Source organism: Lepidochelys kempii, chromosome 1 (genome assembly GCF_965140265.1).
Source record: "Lepidochelys kempii isolate rLepKem1 chromosome 1, rLepKem1.hap2, whole genome shotgun sequence".
Classification (NCBI taxonomy): domain Eukaryota; kingdom Metazoa; phylum Chordata; order Testudines; family Cheloniidae; genus Lepidochelys; species Lepidochelys kempii.
The window spans coordinates 203163616-203186407 of NC_133256.1; the positions used below are offsets into that span (position 1 = coordinate 203163616).

The following is a 22792-nucleotide window of genomic DNA, read 5'->3' on the forward strand; positions in this document are numbered from 1 at the left end:
GGTCCAGTCCACACAAGAGATCCACTTCCTGGACACTACAGTGCTAATAAACAATGGTCACATAAACACCACCCTATACCAAAAACCTACTGACCGCTATTCCTACCTACATGCCTCCAGCTTTCACCCTGACCACACCACACAATCCATTGTCTACAGCCAAGCTCTGCAATACAACTGCATTGTCTCTGTCTGAGGGGTTGGAGCAAAACACCTACAAGATCTCTATCAAGCATTTTTACAACAATACCCACCTGCGGAAGTGAAGAAACAGATTGATAGAGCAAGAAGAGTTCCCAGAAGTCACCTACTACAGGACAGGCCTAACAAAGAAAACAGAACGCCACTAGCCGTCACCTTCAGCCCCCAACTAAAACCCCTGCAACGCATTATCAAGGATCTACAACCTATCCTGAAGGATGACCCAACACTCTCACAAATCTTGGGAGACAGGCCAGTCCTTGCCTACAGACAGCCCCGCAACCTGAAGCAAATACTCACCAGCAACCACATACCACACAACAGAACCACTAACCCAGGAACCTATCCTTGCAACAAAGCCCATTGCCAACTGTGCCCACATATCTATTCAGGGGACACCATCACAGGGCCTAATAACATCAGCCATACTATCAGAGACTCATTCACTTGCACATCCACCAATGTGATATATGCCATCATGTGCCAGCAATGCCATGTACATTGGTCAAACTGGACAGTCTCTACATAAAAAAGACTAAATGGACACAAATCTGACATCAGGAATCATAATGTTCATAAACCAGTCGGAGAACACTTCAATCTCTGTCATGCGATTACAGACATGAAAGTTGCGATATTACAACAAAAAAAACTTCAAAACCAGACTCCAGCGAGAGACTGTTGAATTGGAATTAATTTGCAAATTGGATACAATTAACTTGGGCTTGAATAGAGACTGGGAGTGGCTAAGTCATTATGCAAGGTAGTCTATTTCCCCTTGTTTTTTCCTACCCTCCCCCAACATTCTTGTTAAACCCTGGATTTGTGCTGGAAATGGCCCACCTTGATTATCACACACATTGTAAGGAGAGTGATCACTTTAGATAAGCTATTACCAGCAGGGGAGTGGGGTGGGGGGGGGGCGGGGGGAGAAAACCTTTTGTAGTGGTAAACACCCATTTTTTCATGCTTTGTGTGTATAAAAAAATCTTCTGTACTTTCCACAGTATGCATCCGATTAAGTGAGCTGTAGCTCACAAAAGCTTATGCTCAAATAAATTGAGCAGTTTCTAAGGTGCCACAAATACTCTTTTTGCAAATACAGACTAACACAGCTGTTACTCTGAAACCTAGTATCCTTCTGGCACTAAATCAATCCTAGAGTAAGTGATAAAAATGAATCCATAATTTAGTGGGAGCAGTATTGCCAACTTATGATTTTATCATGAGTTTTGTGATATTTGGTGTTTTTCTTAAAACTCCATGTAGCAAAGCAACAACTCACCAGTGTGGCACCACCTACTGGTCATCCTGGGAATTAGCTTAACTCCAGCTTCAGAGCACCATCAGCAGGCCAGTGGCTCACCATCAGCAGGCCCCTCCCCAGACCCCTTTACCCTGGGGTTCTACCCACTGCTGTACCCCTACACACTGAGTCTCCCCTCCCAGGGGAACCCCCAACCCTCTACACCCACCTTACCTCAGTGGCTACTGCCAGTCATCATCTAGCCTCCTCTCACTGGGGAGAACTGCAATCTGCAAAGGCAACTCATCACTGGCAAAGGGGTCAGACTAGCTGCCTCTGCCTAACCCCAGGTTGTAGTTCAGCAAACCCACTACCTGCTTTGGCCTTTAACAAGGCCCACAGCCAAAGGGATTTACTAGGCTAGAGCTCCCCAGCTCCTCTTACCTTTCCCTAGCTCTACTCCTAGACAGCCAGGTCCTTCTCTCTTTACACCTAGAGAGAGACTCTACCCCAGCTCCGCCCTAAGCCCTTATAACAGGGCCAGGTGTGGCCTGATTGGGGCGTGGCCCCAGCTGTGGCTGCTTCCCCAATCAGCCTAGCTTTTTCCCCTGGAGTGGGTAACTGCCCCACTACACTCTAGCTGTGGGAATCATGTGATTACATGAGCCTCCCAGCTTTCTTTTCTTTTTTTCCCCCAGTAAGTTTTTAGCCCTTATGATCACAGAGATAAGCTTGAAAACAGGAAGCTAGTGCACACTAAAGGCTCCAAAACCAGAAGATAAATAAAATGAAATCTAAACCTTATTTTATGTTCAGTCCAGTGGTACTGAAAGTAGGAGTGCTGTGGGTGCTGTCACACACCTGCTGGCTTGAAGTACTAACAACAAACACCAAATACATGATTTCCATTGTATCCATCAGCATCTCCACTATAAAAATTGTTCCAGCACCTCGGTTCAACCAGGCTCATGATTTTTGGAGGCCTGACTCTTGATTTTGAATGCTCAGGCATGGCATTCTTGTGACGGCTCGGGTGTTGTTATACCACCTACTCACAGCAGGATTAGACCATCCAGCCTGGTGCTCATGTCTCGTTGTGCCCATTCCCCCCCCCAGCCCTCTCCGGGGTGGGAGGGCCTAGTGAAGGGCTCCATCATAATAGCACACTAGCTGGCAATTCTGTATAATGACAGGTTGCAGAGTAACAGCCGTGTTAGTCGGTATTCGCAAAAAGAACAGGAGGACCTGTGGCACCTTAGAGACTAACCAATTTATTTAAGTGGGCTGTAGCGCACGAAAGCTCATGCTCAAATAAATTGGTTAGTCTCTAAGGTGCCACAGGTCCTCCTGTTCTTTTTGCGAATTCTGTATAAGTGTTTCTCGGTGCCTTTCAGCCTGGGATGGGCCCGTCCCAGTGTCATGGGTTTAGCACAGGCCGTGATGGGGCCTGATATACATAGTCAGCCCGCGGGCCCCACATCTATAACCACATGTGGTTACCCCTTTCAATCTGGAGGGTTACCCCCTAAAGACCACCGCCCCCATCCCAGCATGCACTGTTCTATCTGAGTGCAAGGGGCAGGGGGGGTCTTCTACCTACACTGGGGAATTTTAATCCCTCGCTCGCGTTGCATGCTGGGAGCTGTAGTCCCTGAAGAGCCGCCTTGCAGGCTGGGCGTTGTGGTCTCGCATCGAGTATGAGGCGGCGCGGATCGGGTCTATTTTATGCAAATTACAGGAGCGAGACCGGGGGGCGGTTTTACGGGGAGTGGGCGCGGCCCGGGAAGGGGGCGTGGCCAGCGCGGCGAGCGGCGGCGCTGGCAGTTTAGCGGGGGCGCGTGCTGCCTCTTCGGGCAGGTGAGGGGCTTTCTGCGGTGCCGCCCGGACTCCTGGGTTCGCTCTGGCGGTGAGGGGAGACAGGCGACGGCCCTTCCCGTACCAGCTCCCGCCGCTGGCGAGGGGGGTGGTCGCTGCGGCCCCTCCCGTAACCCAGCGCCGGGGGGCTCGGGAAGCAGCCGCTAGGGCTGCCCTAAGGCCCCGCAGGCCGCTCCGACACCCCCCCCCCCCCCCGCATGGGGGGTGTATCCGCCCTGGACTCTCCTCCCCCCCGCCCGCCTCTGACTGGAGTCGTCTCCTCACGCAGCTGCTGACTGTGTAGACGCTCCGATTCGGGCGTCAGCGCGCCGCGTTCTCCTGGAGTTGGATCCGGAGTGAAACCCGGCCGCGCTATGGCGGGATCGGAGCGTCCACACAGGGAGCCGCCCGGCGTGGGGACGAGCCCGAACTCCCCTCGCCTTAAGGCGCGGCTCGCTCCGGGTCTGTGCGGCCTGGCTGCCACCAGCCAGCTCTCGCCCGCAAAGGGGGCTCACCCCGTGTTTGGTTTTCTGCCGTGGCAGGGAGCGGGCTACTGATGGGAAGGCAGACCCGGCCTGGCCCTAGTATACCAGAAGTTGACTGTCCGTGGTAATTAGTAGGGAAACTGGCAGACATCCTGTGGTGGAATTACTGTAGCAAGTTGTCTTTTCTCTTTATTAGCTGTGCAGATTGAATGTTGACGAAGAATGAAGAGGGATGCACAGAAGATCGCTAAAGTTTAGCAGTTTGCACTGCACATAACCGAAACCATGCTTGAAATATGCGCTGCAGTCAAAAGACGTTAATTGTTTTGCTGAGCCCTTTGGAGAGGACAAGCATTCTTACTTAAACAAATGTAGCCCTGAAGTTAAAATGTGAAGTTGTTCTAGATAATTAAACTCTCAGCAAGACTAGTTCCAGTGGATGGCCTAAAACCATGTCCCTGTCTCGTGTTGAAAATCCTTGTTTTCTGCTCTTTCTAGCTGTATTTCAAGCCATATTTATCCTGATTTTGTACCGAGGTGGAGCATCAAGTGTGTTTCGGGGATTTTTAGATGCACCTCAGCCCTGGGATTACTCAAAAACACAGGATGTGTATACAAACCTCAGCTTGTTCACCCGAGCTCCTAATGAAGAAACTATGCCATATTGCACAGCCCAGTCACCGATATTTGGTATGTATAAACTGCTAGTGTCTGAACTAGTGCATCAGTGTAATAACACTTTTCACTTTACAAAAGTGAAACGTATTTGTCAATAATTTACTATAGTGTTTGAAGCTTCTACTAACATTTCCACTCTGGGGGTAAATTAATCTCTCCCTTTCATCCTAAATCTAGATACTGGAAATTTTACTGAGTCTTGACTGTGTCAGGTGCTATCAAACAGTGCAGATGGTTTTGTTCAGTGTATGCTTAGGCCCTGTTTATGCTAAACTTCACAGTGTGCTTGTAACCAGCTCTAGCTGGTTACGTCGTATACGCTAAATAGGTGGTGTGTGGGTGGTTTTGTTTTTTTTGTCAACACATAACATAGTTAATACACAGGTTTCAGAGTAGCAGCCATGTTAGTCTGTATTCGCAAAAAGAAAAGGAGGACTTGTGTCACCTTAGAGACTAACAAAACACAGTAACCATGGCAGCTAAGTGTTTTACATTCCTAGAGGCCTTGACTGGCCCATATTCTTATTGCCAGTTTGTAATGCTGTTGTTTTGCTGTTTGGAGAGGACCTTTGTGTACACAAGGAAATTCTGAAAGTTTTCCAGCAGTGGAGTAGGTAGCACTGTAACTGCTGCAGTACAAGCTATAGTGTAGATTGGGTGCTATGCAATATTTTCCAGTGTCATCTAGCCTTTCTCAGACTTCTGCCTGATTGCAAAATTACCTGCATCCAATCAGGTAGAACTCTGAGACAGGCTAGATGACACTGGTTTTAAAAAATAAACTGCTTGTTTCACTGTTGGTAGCACTCATTCAGCTACATCACATGTTCCAATCTGGAAACGTTTTTACATTTCCTAACTGCTTGTGTAACCAGTTTAGCCAGTCCTCCCAGCTCTGTGTGGTAGGGCACCGCAGTCTATTGCCCCCGTGCTGCAAATGCCATAATCTGTGTACGTCTTTCATGTACAATAGCCACTGCTGAGGCATGAGATGATAGCTGCCCAGATATTCTGAGATGTAGTGACGCAAATGCGATCAGGCAGCATGGCAAGAGGGGACACACAACGTTGCTTCACACATAATTGTGTTCTGTTTAATGTGTGGGCACAACACCGCTGTCATGAACAGTTGCCTGGTTTAGTTAGAAAACATGGATTTACTCATCTGGCTGGGCATTTAAACTAGCTCTACAGGGGTTATAACAATATTTGATCATCCTTTGTTTCTCCCTCTGCCACCACACTGCCTGTGTTTATTTCATTTAATCTCAGTGACAATGTGCATGGTTTCTCACTCGTGTTGTATTGCTTGTATGCCTCAATCCTCTCTTGGAAACAGCCACTTCTGTGAACAACTCTCCTCGTGGCCATTGAAATAATTGTCCGTTAGCCTACTGGCACAGATGTCAGTTATTATTTCTTGAGGTGTAGAGCGGACTAGAGCTCACTGATTCACTTAAGGGGGCCTGGATAGATAGTAAAAATTTTAAGTCGCTATGAGCCAAGTTGTAGACTAGCGAATGGACGCTTGCACTCACTTTCAGCAAACCCTAACAAAAATCCTCCTCTCTTAAAAGGCTTTGTTTAAATAGGAGGCTTTACTTTATCTTTAACCTCCAAACAAACGGTGAGCACTGTACAACTTGCCTTTCAGCCATCAGAGAATAATGTTTTCTATGGAGCTACCAAAATGAGAGCAAATTAAAGAAGGAGTTTAAATAGATTAAATACTCTAGAGTAATTAGCATTTATGGAAACCTCTTGAGGAAACTAGAATTATAATGTTGTTTCAAATGCATGCTGCAGGAAGCAACCTGGTGTGGTGTTAGAACAGCTGCAGTGTGTGAAATAAGATTCTGCTTTAGTTTACTAACTTTCTAAACAATAACACTTTTTTAGTGCATAAAAAGAAATTTGTTTCTCCAGATACTCATGATCTATTGTGTTCAAACCTCATCCAAATGAACTCTTTTAAATGTATGCTACTGTAAAAGGCATTTACTCTCCTCCTTAGAACTAAAATAGATACACAAATTATTTATTAATAAAAACCTCTCTCAAGAGTCCCATTGAAATTAAAAACATCATATATGGAATAGAATATCTGTCCTTCCAATACTTATTTCATAGTCTCCATTAAATAAGACTTCAAATGTAATTCTTGAAGCTCCAAGTTAGAGACTGGTAATAGGTCACTTTGGGCCTGATCCAAATCCCTCTGAGGTCAATGGAAAGACTCCCATACCCATGGGCTTTGGATTAGGCCTTCTATGAAGTGTAGCCCTTTCTCTATTTATGTGTGTGGTAAATGTTCAGTGTCTTCATTACTATACGGAACAAGTAACTTTATTTCCATCTTGAAGATTGTCTAAGCAAAAGTCCGATGCCTGCTATTTCTTTTTTTTTTTTTGTCTAACCTGCAGTTGTATGCTCAACTTGAGCCCAGTCAAACTGAATCCATCTATTTATCATTTAACTTCAAAGTCCTGTGTTTTTGCACCTTGCTTGTAATATTAGATTAGATTTGTATGATTAGATTTAGCTCTGGAAAACTTGATCGGTCAAATTTCCTCCCTCATGTACCTGCTGAATTAAATGGGTTTATACCAGGAGCAGACTTGGTCCAATGTCTTTGAAAATAGTCCCTCCTCCTTACTCCCATCTGTCATAGCCTTCTTGGGAGCATGACCATCTGCTATGGTACTAGTGAGTGGTCCCTGCAGTTGTGTCAAACTGATACTTTTCTATTAGGGTTCGTACTTTTGTTTTGTATTTAAAGGGGAAAAAATAGGCAAGGGCATTTCTATGAATTGGGGTTAAGCCTTTAGCTGCAGTTGAGAGACCTAGCTTGGACACACTTCTGGATTCGGCCCATTCTCCATCATTAGGATTTGGTGCTTTAGCTAATGCTCCTTTACCGCTTCTTATTCCCTCATCTAAACAATGTGGGCTTGTCTATATGGGGAAATGTACTGGCAGAACTATACCAGAATAATTGTACCAGTACAGTGACATAACTGGTGATATACCAGTGCACTAGAGTGACCACCTTTTCAAAAGGCAAAAGTGGGACACATGCAGGAGCCCTGCCCACCGCCGTGGCCCAGGCCAAGCTAGAGCCGGGAAGTAGTAAGAGCCACCCAGGGAGCTTGGTCCGCTGTGGTCTCAGGCACCCCGTCCTGAACAGGTAGAGGGTCAGGAGCTACCCACAACAGCCCAGGCTCCCTGAAAGGTTCTTACTACTGCCCGGCTCTGGCTGCTGGGGGGGCGAGGGGGGATGAAGGCCCACCTTGGTCGTGTCGTGTTGTGTGTCATCCCCCCCACCCCACCCCGCACGCGCGCGCACACACAAGGAAGAGGTTGGCGCCACCCCGGAATCTTGGGCAGCCGTGGAGTGACGCCGCAGTAAATCCAAGACACATGCTGTCCTGGAGTCATTCACACCAGGACTTGAACTCTGCATTTCGGGACTGTCCTGCCCAATTCAGGACAGGTGGTCACCCTACAGTATGCTGATGTAACTGCACATGTGGACACTATTACTTTGGATTCAGGGTGTCCACACAGGGAGTTATACCAGTATAACTATAGTGGTATAAAGAAAAGGAGTACTTGTCTAACATGCCTGTTACTCTGAAACCTATAGTGGTATAGTCATACTAGTATAGTTCTATCAATAAATTTCCCCATGAGGACAAGCTATTTCCATTCAGGGTAGTGCTTACATCTAATTGTTTAAGTTCCCCTTTGACAGGTTGAATCATGCAGATCTTGCTGATGGCAAAACTTCTGTTGAAGTCAATGGTGTTGCATCCACTTACACCAGATTAAATGTGTACCAAGAGGACCGTTGTAAGGTCATCTGATCCTAAGGTGTGCACACTCGAGGTCTGAAAGGTCTCACATTTCCCTCGAAATGAATTCGATTCAGCCAAATCCAGCAAAAACCTCTCAGTTTGAACGCATTGCCTAATAAGTAAAGCAGGCTGAGAATATGTCCTGCAGTGGTGCTGATGAGCTAAAGGGATGGGCTGGGGGGCTCTGGTTTTTATATATGCAGCTTGTCATAAATATAAAGGGAAGGGTAAACCCCTTTGAAATCCCTCCTGGCCAGGGGAAAGCTCCTCTCACCTGTAAAGGGTTAAGAAGCTAAAGGTAACCTCGCTGGCACCTGACCAAAATGACCAATGAGGAGACAAGATACTTTCAAAAGCTGGGAGGAGGGAGAGAAACAAAGGGTCTGTGTGTCTGTCTATATGCTGGTCTTTGTCGGGGATAGACCAGGAATGGAGTCTTAGAACTTTTAGTAAGTAATCTAGCTAGGTATGTGTTAGATTATGATTTCTTTAAATGGCTGAGAAAAGAATTGTGCTGAATAGAATAACTATTTCTGTCTGTGTATCTTTTTTGTAACTTAAGGTTTTGCCTAGAGGGGTTCTCTATGTTTTTGAATCTAATTACCCTGTAAGATATCTACCATCCTGATTTTACAGGGGGGATTTCTTTATTTCTATTTACTTCTATTTTTATTAAAAGTCTTCTTGTAAGAAAACTGAATGCTTTTTCATTGTTCTCAGATCCAAGGGTTTGGGTCTGTGGTCACCTATGCAAATTGGTGAGGCTTTTTATCCAACATTTCCCAGGAAAAGGGGGGTGCAAGTGTTGGGAGGATTGTTCATTGTTCTTAAGATCCAAGGGTCTGGGTCTGTAGTCACCTAGGCAAATTGGTGAGGCTTTTTACCAAACCTTGTCCAGGAAGTAAGGTGGAAGGTTTTGGGAAGTATTTTGGGGGGAAAGACGCGTCCAAACAGCTCTTCCCCAGTAACCAGTATTAGTTTGGTGGTGGTAGCGGCCAGTCCAAGGACAACGGGTGGAATATTTTGTACCTTGGGGGAAGTTTTGACCTAAGCTGGTAAAGATAAGCTTAGGAGGTTTTTCATGCGGGTCCCCACATCTGTACCCTAGAGTTCAGAGTGGGGGAGGAACCTTGACACAGCTAGAAGCTTCCTGTTCTGGTTGACCATTATACGTCTCTAAACATGGTTAAAAGATTCTTTTCCATGTAATGTTAGATACAGAGCAAAGGCTCAGGAAGCTTTGGGGCCATAACACTTTATAGATTTTGATTCAGTAGTACTCTAACCTGTTTGTTCTGCAAATCATTTCATAAGTAATGTGATTCAAGAGAGGATCTCCTACCTGAACTCCTCGCTGCTTGCCTTTGTTACATTCTGTCAGCCAGTGGTGGTCAAGGGAGCACAGGTTGGAAGCATGGTCTTTATGTAAATAGTGTCGTCTGAGAGCGAATGAATGATAGTGGGCAGGGCAAGAGCGTCTTACTTCCTTCTATGGTACAAGAGTGCACTGTGCTCAGCGCCCTGTCTTCTGTGGCAGCAGAGTTTGCTATGGAATTCATCCTTTACCATGGAATTGTGCTCCAGAATCTGAATGTTGATTGAAAAATAAAATATTGTTTATAGCACTCATGGTTGTAGAGAGAACTTTGAAAATGTAAATTGATGAAGTGCTGTCTGCACAAGTGTTCAGAGAGCTGAAATAATAGCTCTGAAAGGTGTGAACTAATCCATTCATTTTAACTGTGGACTATGGCATTTTTTCAGTACTTCTGCCCTGAAATTTGTTGGTTTTGCTCCTGTTGGACCACAATGATTTTTCTGTCTACCTGCTCTGCAGAGAACCGTATGCAGCTGCCTTTACTTTCCCCACAAGAGGGAGTTCGTTGCATTACAGTGCTTGCTCCCTATGCTGTTCCATGGAGCTAGGAGGCAGGGGTTAGGGACCCAGACCTGAAGTCCAGCTTGCAGCCAGGGAGTGTGGGGGAGCCAGAAGTGCTTAGGGATACGAGCCATAGATGCAGCTTACAGGCTTCCTTTCTTTTCTCCCCATGTGTGCCAGGGAAAGAAGCAGGTTCTGAGCTAGGTTGCTTGAACAACATTATAGGAACTGAAGAGCCACATGGCCAGGAAAGCATGACAAACAACTTTATTCTCTAAAATAATCATGGTTGGAAAATGCTTCCAAAATTCATCTATGAGCCGTGGGGGTGGAAGAACAAAAATGTAAGAATACTGCACGTCAGTAGAATAAATTAAGGTTGATTTTTAGAAAGCAGGAGTTGCTGTTGTGGAATTTACAGATTGGCGCTACTGAATTTAGTCCTGCAGTATGCAGGGCCCTGATTATACTGAAAAAAACACCATCTCTTTTTAAAAAAAAAACAAACAAACAAAAAAAAAACCTCATACCCTTTGTTGTTGTGACTCCCATAAATGCAACTGAATCTGAATATAGACACATTTTGTTAGTATCGCTTAGACAAATGCCAACTGACACTGGAGCAATAGTTAGTACTTACATATGAAAACAGTTACTTTAACTTTTTTTGTTTTAAATATAAAAACAGTATAATAGAAATGTACAGATTAAAAACAATAATGGAATGAAGTGTTTTGTTTTTAAAGACAGAAGCTGAGAGTTCCATAGAAGCAGCTAATACAATCATAGTAATCACCTAGCCATGGTAGGTATGATCTCGAGCTGTTCCTCCATAGCATAGTTACCTGAAGAACAGCCATTCTGTTTGTTGCAATTAAGCAAACATGGCAGCAGTTGGTTAGGAAAATTCTTGGTAACAGAATCAAAAATCAGAGTTCTCCATTAGGTTTCAGAGTGGTAGCTGTGTTAGTCTGTATCCGCAAAAAGAACGAGGAGCGCTTGTGGCACCTTTTAGTCTCTAAGGTGCCACAAGTACTCCTAGTTCTCCATTAGTTAGATATCTGGTTCCTTGATTTTTAAATAAGTAGGAAAGCTTTGGGTTTCATCGGGGGCGGGCGGGAGAAGAAGCCACCAAAATCATTGGAGCTCATACTGTCCTGCTGTAGCAAACAGGTGTATTGTGAGGCTGAATTTATGAATCTTTACAAAGCCTTTGTATTTTTCACCTTCCTCTGCAGCGTGGGGCATGGGTCACTTGCTGGAGGATTCTCTGCACCTTGAAGTCTTTAAACCACGATTTGAGGACTTCAGTAGCTCAGACATAAGTTAGGGGTTTGTTACAGGAGTTGGTGGGTGAGATTCCGTGACCTACGTTGTGCAGGAGGTCAGACTAGATGATCATAATGGTCCCTTCTGACCTTAAAGTCTATGATTCTATTTGTAAAGTAGCAATGGTCTGATTTCCTGACACTAAAAAGGTGGCAAAGCCCATTCTCACAACAGAATGGACTGAGAGCTGGCTGTGAACTCTGAAAGGAGGAAATATTCCACCTACTACTAAATATCAGATTGCCCTTAGAATAGAAGGGGAACTTATCTTTGGGTGGCATGGGCTGCCGTGAGAGAAAGTGCCCCTGCTCCCTTTAAGTTCTGTTTTCTCCAAAATAGTTTCTTTGTAGTCACTACAATTCCTCCAGACCACTTTGTCCTTGAGCCCTTGCCTGAAATGAGGCATTGATCAATAAATGGGAAAAGGTAGTAAAGAAGGCAGATATGATTGTAGAAGAGTAGTTGGAGAAACAACCATCCTGCAATGATAAATATCTTGCCTTTTGTCGAGACTCCCTTGTGGTCTGCTTACACAAGGTACTTCACAGGAGTCTGGGTCTTCTCTTCTAATGTGAGTGAAGAACAGCAAATGTCGAAAGAACAGGACTGTGGATCAGCCCACTGAAAGGCCTCCCTTGTGGATTCCAAACCGTAATGTGATAGATGCCCAGTATACTGCTCCCTGTTGGGTATAGCTCAAGTGTTTCCAGCAGTAGAAGTATAAGGTTTTATTCTGATGAATTTGAGGTTGAACCAAATCACTGTTCAAATCCACCAAATTTTCACTTTTCTCTCCCCCCCCCCCCCTTCCCTCGTTCTTACAGTTGGTCCATTAACCATCACCTTCAATGCATTCCTCAGTGAAAGAAGGATAATAAAAAAAAATCCCTTTGTTCGGTTTGGAGGCTGCTATAGCCCTCCTCACTGCCTGGCTCGCTACAAATCAGCCATCATTGTACCACACAAGAACCAGGAGAAGCACCTACGACACCTTCTCTATTATCTACATCCCTTCCTGCAGCGCCAACAGCTTCACTACAGCATCTACTTGATTCACCAGGTAAATCAAAACCATGTGTGTCTATCACTGCTGCTGAGATTTCCAGTTAAGGCAGGGGTGGGCAAACTTTGTGGCCTGAGGGCCACATCTGGGTATGGAAATTGTATGGCAGGCCATGAATGCTCATGAAATTGGGGGTTGGGGTGCGGGAGGGGGTGAGGGCTCTGGAGTGGGGCCAGAAATGAGTTCAGGGTGTGGGAGGGGGCTCCAGGCTGAGGCAGGGGATTGGGAGGGGGGGAGGTGAGGGCTCCGTCTGGAGGTGTGGGCTCTGGGGTGGGGCTGGGTATGAGGGGTTGGGCATGCAGGAGGGTGCTCTGGGCTGGTACCAAGAGGGTGGGAGAGGGATCAGGGCTGGGGCAGGGGGTTGGGGCGTGGGAGGGGATCAGAGGTGCAGGCTCTGGGCAGTGCTTACCTCAAGCAGCTCCTGGAAGCAGCAGCATGTCCATGCTCCGGCTCCTACGCGGAGGCACGGCCAAGCAGCTCTGCGCCCTGCCCCATCCGCAGGCACTGTCCCTGCAGCTCCCATTGGCCTTGGTTCCCAGCCAATGGCCTTGGTTCCCAGCTAATGGGAGCTGGGGGGGTGTTGCTTGGGGCAGCAGGCGGAGCCCCCTGGCTGCCCATACATGTAAGAGCTGGAGGGGGGACATGCTGCTGCTGCTGCTGCTTCTGGGGGCCGCACGGAGTCACAGCACGCGCAGAGCAGGGAAAGCCCCCCACCCTGCTCCCTCGCTGGAGCGGGGTAAGCCCTGGACCCTCCTCCCCAGTGGGAGCTTGAGGGCCGGATTAAAACATCTGAAGCACTGGATGCGGGCCCCAGGCCGTAGTTTGTCCACCTCTGAGTTAAGGAGTGGTTTGGCTGTAAATGAAAAGTGGAGACACAATTTTCCCCCACCATGAGAAATATGGAGTTTGTGAATATGAACGTACAATGGCACATAATTAACCCACTCTCTTTGTATCTCTAAAGCACTTATTGTATCTTAGCACTAGATACTGTTCCATGTTTGTTTTTTGGAGGGAGAAATTTAAAGGGTGATAATCTTTCCTGCGAAAGAGGACTGAATATGGCGCTTCTCAAGTTCATTGGAGCTGCTTCTGAGTCAGTCAGAAGGAGGTGCCAGAGTGAAATCGGATATCTTTACTGTCTGCCTAGACAAGAGTGAGATACAAACTCGGATTTGATCCTGCTCTGGGTCACACCTACGTAGGCCAAACAGTTGGTGTTACTGATGAGTTCTGGTGTTGTGAAGGATCCCCAGAGAGGGGAAATTAACTAGTGGTGAAAACTGATGGCTAGTTAGGGAGTATCTTTCAATTGTATGTAACTAGCATATGTGTTCTGATTTTTGGCTTCTTTCTAAAGAGGGATGAGGGCAATAATCTCTGTGTGCAGGGAAGTATAGTTGAAGATCTACATTTAGTCTGCTACAGAGATTAGAATCCCTTTTCTCTTTATGCCCATGGGCAAAAGACTTCCAACTTCCCAAAGTTCATAGAGTTGCTAAGGCAGTAGGTCAGATTTTTAAAAGCATTTAAGGGACTTCTGAAAGCTTTTCCCAGCATCACTTGGTTCCAGTCTCACTCAAATTGAAATCCATGGGAGTTTTGTCATTGACTTCAGTGTGAGCAGCCTTAGACCCTTGAAGCCATTCCAGGAGTTGGTGAGTAAACTGTACGTTTTCTTTTCCAGGCTGGGAATGCTACTTTTAACCGAGCAAAGCTCCTTAACGTTGGTGTCCGGGAAGCCATGAAGGATGAGGACTGGGATTGTCTGCTCCTGCATGATGTGGACCTCATTCCTGAAAATGATTATAACCTCTATGTCTGTGATGAATACTACCCCAAACACATTGCCAGTGCCATAGACAAATTCCAGTACAGGTAAGGGTCTGCTTTTGGGATGGATGCTTTTGATGATCTTATAAGCAGTTCCTTTTCATGGAACATATAGTATAGCCTAGGACTGGACACTGAAGGATGTTACTTCAGTGTTTTCCCACCTGGGCGGCTGTTGCAGGAAGGGATGTGTCAGATTAGCTAGTCAAATGATTCCTGCCGCTCTCCCCATGCACCCATATTAAAACGGAAAGACAGATCCTTCCCCTAGATGAAGGATGGAGAGCATTAAGCAGAACAGAGCACAAATATGACATGCTTTTCGCTCACTTGCAAACTTAACACCATTAATTTGGGCTTGCATAGGGACTGGGAGTGGCTGGCTCACTAGAAAAGCAATTTTCCCTCTCTTGGTGTTGACACCTCCTCATCCACCCTTGTAAGGTAACTCCCTTCTCTTCATGTGCCAGTATATTTATGCCTGTATCTGTAATTCTCACTCCATGCATCTGAAGAAGTGGGGGTTTTTTATCCATGAAAAAACTTATACCCAAATAAATCTGTTAGTCTTTAAGGTGCCACTGGACTCCTTGTTGTAAATGTGACATGGTACTGCTGCTGAGTAGGAATCTGAACACTGAGATGTTGACGAAATCATAATCTACATCACTTTAAACAACTATGGCTTCCCTCCTCTGCAGCTATGTAATATCATGGATCATTTTATGACATACCAGGGCAAACCCAGTCCTTTATGAGCCCCCACCCTTTTTTTTTTTTTTTTTTTTTTTTTTTTGCCTTCAGCAGCTATTCAAAGCAAACTGAAACTCATCTTCCTGTGATGGATGGCTAATTATTTTCTTTCCTTCTTCTGTGAGCAGAGTACGGTATTTCCCTCACAGTGGGGGAAAAAATGCCTGTCCATTGCAGAACAGTTAATCTCTGAATTTTGCTGGTTAGAAGGAATCTCAGCTGAATTTACCAGTCTGATCTTCCGTACTGAAGTCTTAATATCCCACTTATTCAGTGACTAAAACTTTCTACAGGTTATCTTTCTAGTTCAATACTTGCCACATAAATATGAAAGAACTATCATCCAGCTTCTTGTGCAATATAAGTACAATAAGCTGAGACCAAGATGCATGTGACTCATCACTGCAGTGTAAGACAGTTTGTAAAGTGACAAACTCTCCATTTTGACAATTTGTTCTTCTCTTCTCCAGTTTGCCATATTGGTCCTTTTTTGGAGGTGTGTCTGCTTTGACTCCAGAGCATTACATGAAGATAAATGGGTTTCCAAACACCTACTGGGGCAGTCGTGGTGAAGATGATGACATTGCTGCAAGGTACTAACGGATAGAACTGGGCCATTTAAAATAGAACTAAATATAAAAGTAACAACATATTGCATGGTCTCCATGAGCTAATAGGTTCTGGACAATTTTAATTTTATATAGTGCTATGATTCATAGATTCCAAGGCCAGAAGGGGCCATTATGATCACCTAGTCTGACCTCCTACTTAATACAAGCCACAGAACTCCCCCAAAATAATTCCTAGACCAGTGGTTCTCAACCAGAAATAAACCAGAGAGCAGGGCTGGCGCTAGTCACTGAGGCCTAGGGAAAAAAGCCGAAGCCCATGCCCCACTCCCTGGGGATGAAGTCTGAACCCTGACACATGGGGATGAAGCCAGCTTAGATTTGAGGAGCCCCCTGTGGCATGGGGCCTTGGGCAATTGCCCTGCTTTTTATCCCCCTAATGCTGGCCCTGGCTTTTAATCTACTGGATATGTAGAAAAACATTTTTTGTGGCACAGGTGGGCTGTGGAGTATTTTATAGCATGTTCGGGGGGAGGCTCAGAAAGAAAAAAGTTGAGAACACCTGTCCTAGACCATATCTGTTAGAAAAACATTCAATCTTGATTTAAAAATTGTCAGTGATGTAGACTCCACCACAGCCCTTAGTAAATTGTCCAATTGTTAATTACACTCATCATTAACAATTTACACCTTATTTCCAGTCCAGATTAATCCAGTGCCTGGAAGTTGAAACTAGACAGTTATACTTTCTCTGCTAGATTGAAGAGTCTGTTAAATATTTGTTCCCCATGGAGATACTTACAGACTGTAATGAAGTCCCCCCCCCTTAAAGCTAAACTATCAATAGATTGAGCTCTTTGAGCCTATCACTGTAAGGCATGTTTTGTAATGTTTTAACGATTCTGGTGGCTCTTCTCTGAATCTTCTCCAGTGTATCAACATCTTTCCAGAGTTCAGTTCTGGAGACATTAAATTCAGAATTGATGGTCAGGGCATGTTAGATCTAACTTCCTACTGTACAAAAGTGATACTTTAAACAAAATTAGAAGCTTTCTTCAGATAGCTTGGACTTCAGGAGCTAGATAATGTTGCATTGAATACCCCTGTGCTGTCTCTGGAGTTCTTCCAAGAGCTGTATAAACCACTAGTGACTGATAGTTGACTCTCACCAAAATTAATCATTCCATAGGAGAGAATACTAGGCTGACAAGGTAGAAAACCTAGAAGTTAGCTAGGGGATTTTAGGGAAGCTTTAGATTTAAAAATAGGAGGGGATTCAGGACATGGCATTTACCACCTGAAAGACTGTTTCAGTAAGTACACAGTATTTGGGGAGCTAGGAATCTGGATTCCTTACGTTACTATCTTTAAACTGTCAGACACATAGTGACGTATCATAGAGCCTTAAATACCTATGAGTCAGTGTTGGCAAAATGTGATGTTTTGTTGCTAGGAAGGTGACGTGCTATGGGTGTGAATATAGAGCGTTTAATTCCAGCTGCTGTGCCCAGTGCAGCTCTGTAGAGTACAGAATAAAGACCCCTTGGCCTTGTCTACTCTAGCAAACATTGTAGCTGTAATTCACCAGTGGTACAGCTCTAGTAGCGGACATTGAGGCAAACTGTTGGGGAGGTTATACTACTCAGCTGGCAGTAAAAATCATACATTTATTTCCCGCTCTTACGCGGTGTGACAGGTTATGTAATTTTCAGTGGAACATTCTCTTCAGGGACTGTGGGAGTCTTCCCAAGCATTGTGCTCCTGAGAGTGGAAAGTTAGGTGTTTAAAAGTTAATTCCTTTGATCAGAGAAATCTTATTATAGGAACATAATTACTTTTAAAATTAAATGAAAGTACTATTTGATGATTGGAATATCAGGGTATAGTGCATCTTGAATTTCTAAAAACAAACAGAAGACCCACTCCAATGCTTTCTGCACTATTTCAGCTCTTAACGTGGGTCTCAAGTGGGGTGCCAGTGGTGAGACGTGCCATACCAGAGTCCTGTGCATTAGGGTGCCCTTCCTTGTATTCCTTTATTTAAAAAAAAAAAAAATCTGTTCCAGGGGCACTGTTCGCTTGAGTAGACCCCAAAGCATACCTTCCTTGAAGGAAAGTAAATCTCTTGTGAGAATTATGTACTACAAATTGATAACCACATCCACTTGAGGGGCACATTGCAATTAGTGGTGGAGGCTAATAATGATTCTTTGTTCACCAACGTACAGGCATGTGTTTACAAAAGTTTGTAGTGATTTGTGGTGCCTCAATTTTTGAGTGACCAGCTTGAGACCCCTAAAAGAGAGCTGAGTTTTAGAAAGGACTGAGCACCTATGCTGTAGAACAGCAAAAATAAAACTGGAAATATGGCATGAATGCTTGCTGGCCTTGTCTTCTCTCTAAAGCTTTGTTATATTAAACACAACTGAAGAGCCAGGTTGGCCAATCAGTGCTGACCAGTTTTGCAGTCAGTACAGATGAAGCAAACTTGGGTTCAACAGCATCAGCTAGTTGTGTTTGAACCTTAATCTCAGGCACTAGTATCCTCCTCGTTCACCTCCTATGAGAAATGAGCTTCAATATCTGAACAGAAACCATTTAAGTATTAACATTAAGCACAGACCGTGTTTTGGGGTGTTTTATGCTAATTTTGTGGGTTTTTCATTGTTGCATTAACATAGCTTTTTGTATTTAAAGTTGCATTACTACAATTAGTCTTGCAACGCCAGACTAGAGTTCAACAGCAAAGTTAGCTCAGCTTTTTTGCAGTTGTCCATTTTTCTGTTTGAATGTGCAGTGTAATTAATGTATGGTTTGTTTTTTTTAATGCAGACATACAAACTTTTTTGCTACAGCCCAGGTTGAGGTAATGGTACTTTACCAAATGCTAAGACATACTCCCTTAATGAATTAATACCATTTCTGGGTTTATCTTTTGATAATTCTAGACTAAATTTAAATATTGTTGGCACTCTGGCCTTTCCCAAGGGCCTGGGAGCAGGACTATTGCAGTGCAGCTTGCTGCTATCTACCTCTAGCACTATCTCTAAAATGAAACTTTTAATGAAAGAAATTGAATAAAAAGAAGTTTCAAAGATGTTAATTTGCCAAACTAAACTGCCTAAATCTTCAGCAAATTAAACAAACATGGTAGGAGCAACGGGTCTGGCTATTGGAGCCTTTTCTGCACTTGAGATCTATCCAAAACTGGCAGTGATTCACTACAAGTGGTAGTAGCACTAGGAATAATTTTTTGTAAAGTTCCCTAGGCTGGGCATTCAGACACAGCAGTTGATACAGCCTCTGGAACTCTACTGCCCTAGGTCATCTGAATGGTAGCATAATGCACTGCTGCTGGCCTGCTCACATTTATGTACCACACTACTTCTAAGTAAAATAAGTGTTCCCATCACAGTCTCCATGAGTGGTGTCCATTAAGTCAGTGGTGCATTATGCCTAATTCAGGAGGTACCACTGAGTACCATAATCTTACTTCCTTTTCTTGAATTTGAAGTACTGTCTTTTCAGCCCTGTTGTATGTTTTGCTTCGGTTGCGTTTCTGCCAGGAAACATCTCTGTACGTTGTGTAGCCTAGAGCTGGTATTCATAGAATATCAGGGTTGGAAGGGACCTCAGGAGGTCATCTAGTCCAACCCCCTGCTCAAAGCAGGACCACCCCCTCAAGTACTGAACTCACAACCATGGGTTTAGCAGGCCAATGCTCAAACCACTGAGCTATCCCTCCCCCCCAAAAAAGTTTCATATTCTTGTATATAAACCTAGCTTTTGCTCTGTCTTCATTTTAAAGGATTCAGTTAGCAGGAATGAAAATAGTCAGGACCCCTATTCATCTTGGACGCTACAAAATGGTGGATCTTGAGCAACACACAGGGAGTGAAGAGCACCTAAGAAGGTAACTATTGTAGGAGGGCCCTGTCCTCATTTGTCCAAATTCCAGTGTGGCCATCCCTGGTCTGAAGAGCTTGCTGACTGAGTGCTAGCAACTTCCTCCTCATGCAGGGCAGAAAGCAGCTCCTTGGACTGTGCCTATCACTATCCTGCTTTTAAATGCTATTTAAAGAAACTGTCTCTGACTTTGTTCAGCACAGAGTTTGGGAAATTCACTGGGTGGAAGCATTTGCTTGATTTGTTTTGATTACAACTTTTAAATTTCTGCAGTCCTGCTGGCAGCCTCTGGACTCATGGATAAAAGAACATTTGTGATATCAGCAATATTGTCTGGTCAAAAGCCAATTACAACTGAACCTTACTTTCTTTCAGTGGTTATATTTTTAAAGTGTAGATGCTTTAATACTACTTCATCACATTGTTTGAAGTCCTTAGTAGTAAGCTCATTCTTTTGATTGGCAGTTGCTAGCAAGAGTTTTGTACACAGCCTAGCATGGTGGGGTCCTGGCCCATGATTAGGGCTCCAGACACTACAGTAATAGTTTGTTAAAATATTCAGATGAAGAAACAAGACAACTTCCACATTAGTTACCTCAAGGTATCTTGGAAACATTAAGAATCAGCCTTGAAGCTTGTTCTCTTATGTTTTCCCTCCTCTCAAGATTTTTATGTACATCTCAGACAAAATAAGTCTTAAGATTTTATGTAACAAAGTATTATGCTAGCAGTAGACAAACACTAAGCTGTATGCAGACCCAGTGAAAATGTGAAATCGGAGCGCTGAATTCAGAAGACATGGGTAAGGTGAACCTTTATCTTTAACTTAAATCCCCAAGAACCTACTTACATACCAAGAGCTGGAGGAAGGTGTTTATGCTGGGGTGGAGGCTGTCTACATTGGCATCTCAGCCCTCCCACTTGCCTCATCCTTAAGACTAAGCTCTTTAACAGCTTCTCTCACATGTTCGCAAATCGACATACAGCCACCTGCATCTCCATTCTGCCTCTGAAATCCTCATTGCCACCTTTGCCTCCTCAAGCCCCATCTCTCCATGTTCCAACATGTGCAGTATGGTGCTGCCACTGCCTTTTCAGACCTACAGATCGGCATGGCCACATCATCCTTATACTCTCACATGCCACTGGTCCTCCCCATTCATTTCAGGCTGCAGTTCCAAACGGTCCTCGTTCATAAACACCACACAATTACTCCAGTCTCCTGCACCTCACAGTATGTCCCTGCTCCACTCTCTGCTCTTTCTGCTTGTCTAGAACAGGTTTCCTTTGTGCGAAGGAACAATCTGAGGTCTTTTGGTGGAACAGACTTTACCTGTAAAGCTGCTGCCACCTGGAACAGCTTCCCTATCTGCCTGTCTACATCTTACTTCAAGTGTTACCCAACAGTGCCTCTCTTCTCTCTGATTAAGCCACTTAATCATATTCACAAACAGAGTGTGTTGTGTATTTTTCAAGAGTTGTATTGTAACTGACTGGACAAAGATGGGAATATCTAACTACAGGTACTCTCCTCCCTTTAGGCCTGCTCCACTGCACAACACCAGAAAAACATGGAAGGATGATGGAATGAATTCTGTAGAGTTCAAACTCCTTTCAAGAAAGAAGCACCTTCTTTATACCAACATCACTGTGGACATTGGGAATGCTCCCACGCTGCCTCCAGAGGAGAAAAACAAAGCATAGAGCTTGAGCATTGGTATAGCACCTGAAAGTTGTGCAACACACGAGGTGCCAGCCTATAGTTAATCAGGAATCAGAGGTCTACGAAGATTGAGGAATTGTTTCCTGCTGTGCACTTCACCTTTTCTCCAAACATGTGAGGGTTAGAAGAAAAGTCTTCAGGAATGAGGCATGACCACTAATAGACTGGATTCAATTTATTGTAGAGAATCCCTTAAGCGCTGTAAAATGTGATGCTACTGAGCCAGCCTCCCCACACACACACACCCCCCCACCCCCTTCCATTGCAGCCTTGAGGAGTACATCCTTCATCACCAGACAACTCCACTCTAAGCTGTGTACTCTTAAATCAGCATGACCCATTAGCTGGATAGTTAGTTGAATGCCAGCTACATAACCTCTGCATATCCTACTGCTTACTGTTTTAAAATGGTAATTGGGATTAAACCCACTGAGGACATGTTCTGTGTTTTGTCTGAAAGCAACCTCAGTCCCGTCTCCCTGGAAAAGAGATTCTCTAGTTGCAATCTTTCTTGAAATAAGATTTTTTTTTCCATTAGTGTTAAATATTTCCCTTTCCAACTGTTACATTTGTAAATATTCTTCAGGAAGTTTAAATAAAAATTTTGAAAGTTAACAGCCATCTTATGGTTCCTGTTTTATGTGACCATTTGCTGTGTACGGGAGCTTCTCCACAGGAAGTCTAGCGGCTTGGTATAGCAGAAAGTTTTGTCTAGTCATCGTTAGAGCAGGAACCTGGGTTTGGGCCTCCTGCATTTTTTGTGCCTGCCAGCGCTGATCGAATTATAAATCTATTCACTTAGAACACTACTAGTCTCCCCTCAGCTGCAGGAATTGGTAGGGCTCTACCATATTCACAGTCTATTTTGGTCATTTTCAGAGTTATAGGATTTTTCAAATGGTAAATTTCATGATTTCAGCTATATACATCTGAAGTTTCATGGTGTTGTAATTGTAAGGGTCCTGACCCATAAAGGAGTTGTGGGGAGGTCGCAAGGTTATGGAAGGGGAAGTTGCAGAACTGCTAACCTTACTTCTGTGCTGCTGTTGGCAGCAGCACTGCCTTGAGAGCTGGACAGCGGGAGCCTGAAGTTCTCATCCATTCAGAAGTACAATGCAGGCCTTGCTAAATTCCTGCCACCACCTAAACGCTGCCCTGAAGAAATCTGAATAAGTGGGGAGTTCAGTCTCCACAGCCAGTTCAGTCCTTGGCCTAGCTCTGAAACTGCAATAAAGGGGGAACCTGTCACTTTTGTGGTATGGACACTTTTCTCCAGTGAGTGTGTGAATTCTCATCTAGTTCTGCAACACGTGCCACTTCTTAATACTTTAGTAACTAATCTTGGGCTAACAACCTAGTTAAAAGAAAAGGAGGACTTGTGGCACCTTAGAGACTAACCAATTTATTAGAGCATAA

General features: G+C 44.5%; 2 protein-coding genes across 7 annotated transcripts in view; one reads left to right on the forward strand and one right to left on the reverse strand.

Moving 5' to 3' along the window:
- Positions 1-3127: 3127 nt before the first annotated feature.
- LOC140896890 (beta-1,4-galactosyltransferase 3-like) lies at positions 3128-21997 on the forward strand. 4 transcript variants are annotated; one of them, XM_073309002.1, is made up of 7 exons: positions 3128-3142; positions 3983-4476; positions 12354-12589; positions 14280-14470; positions 15649-15771; positions 19556-19660; positions 21195-21997. In XM_073309002.1, exons 2-7 carry the CDS (start codon positions 4239-4241, stop codon positions 21355-21357), a joined length of 1056 nt encoding a protein of 351 aa, XP_073165103.1. In that variant the 5' UTR covers positions 3128-3142; positions 3983-4238; the 3' UTR covers positions 21358-21997. The 4 variants fall into 4 exon arrangements, with proteins under 4 accessions (XP_073165103.1, XP_073165078.1, XP_073165087.1 ...); XM_073308977.1 differs by lacking the exon at positions 3128-3142 and adding an exon at positions 3155-3353 and having other exon boundaries at positions 4285-4476; XM_073308986.1 differs by lacking the exon at positions 3128-3142 and adding an exon at positions 3218-3304.
- Positions 12353-22792, reverse strand: part of B4GALT4 (beta-1,4-galactosyltransferase 4) — a 103319-nt gene continuing 92879 nt past the window's right edge. For all 3 annotated transcript variants that reach the window (XM_073309012.1, XM_073309031.1, XM_073309023.1), the window contains one exon: positions 12353-22730. The gene's annotated coding sequence lies outside the window, so the exon portion shown is untranslated. The remainder of the gene's footprint in view (positions 22731-22792) is intronic.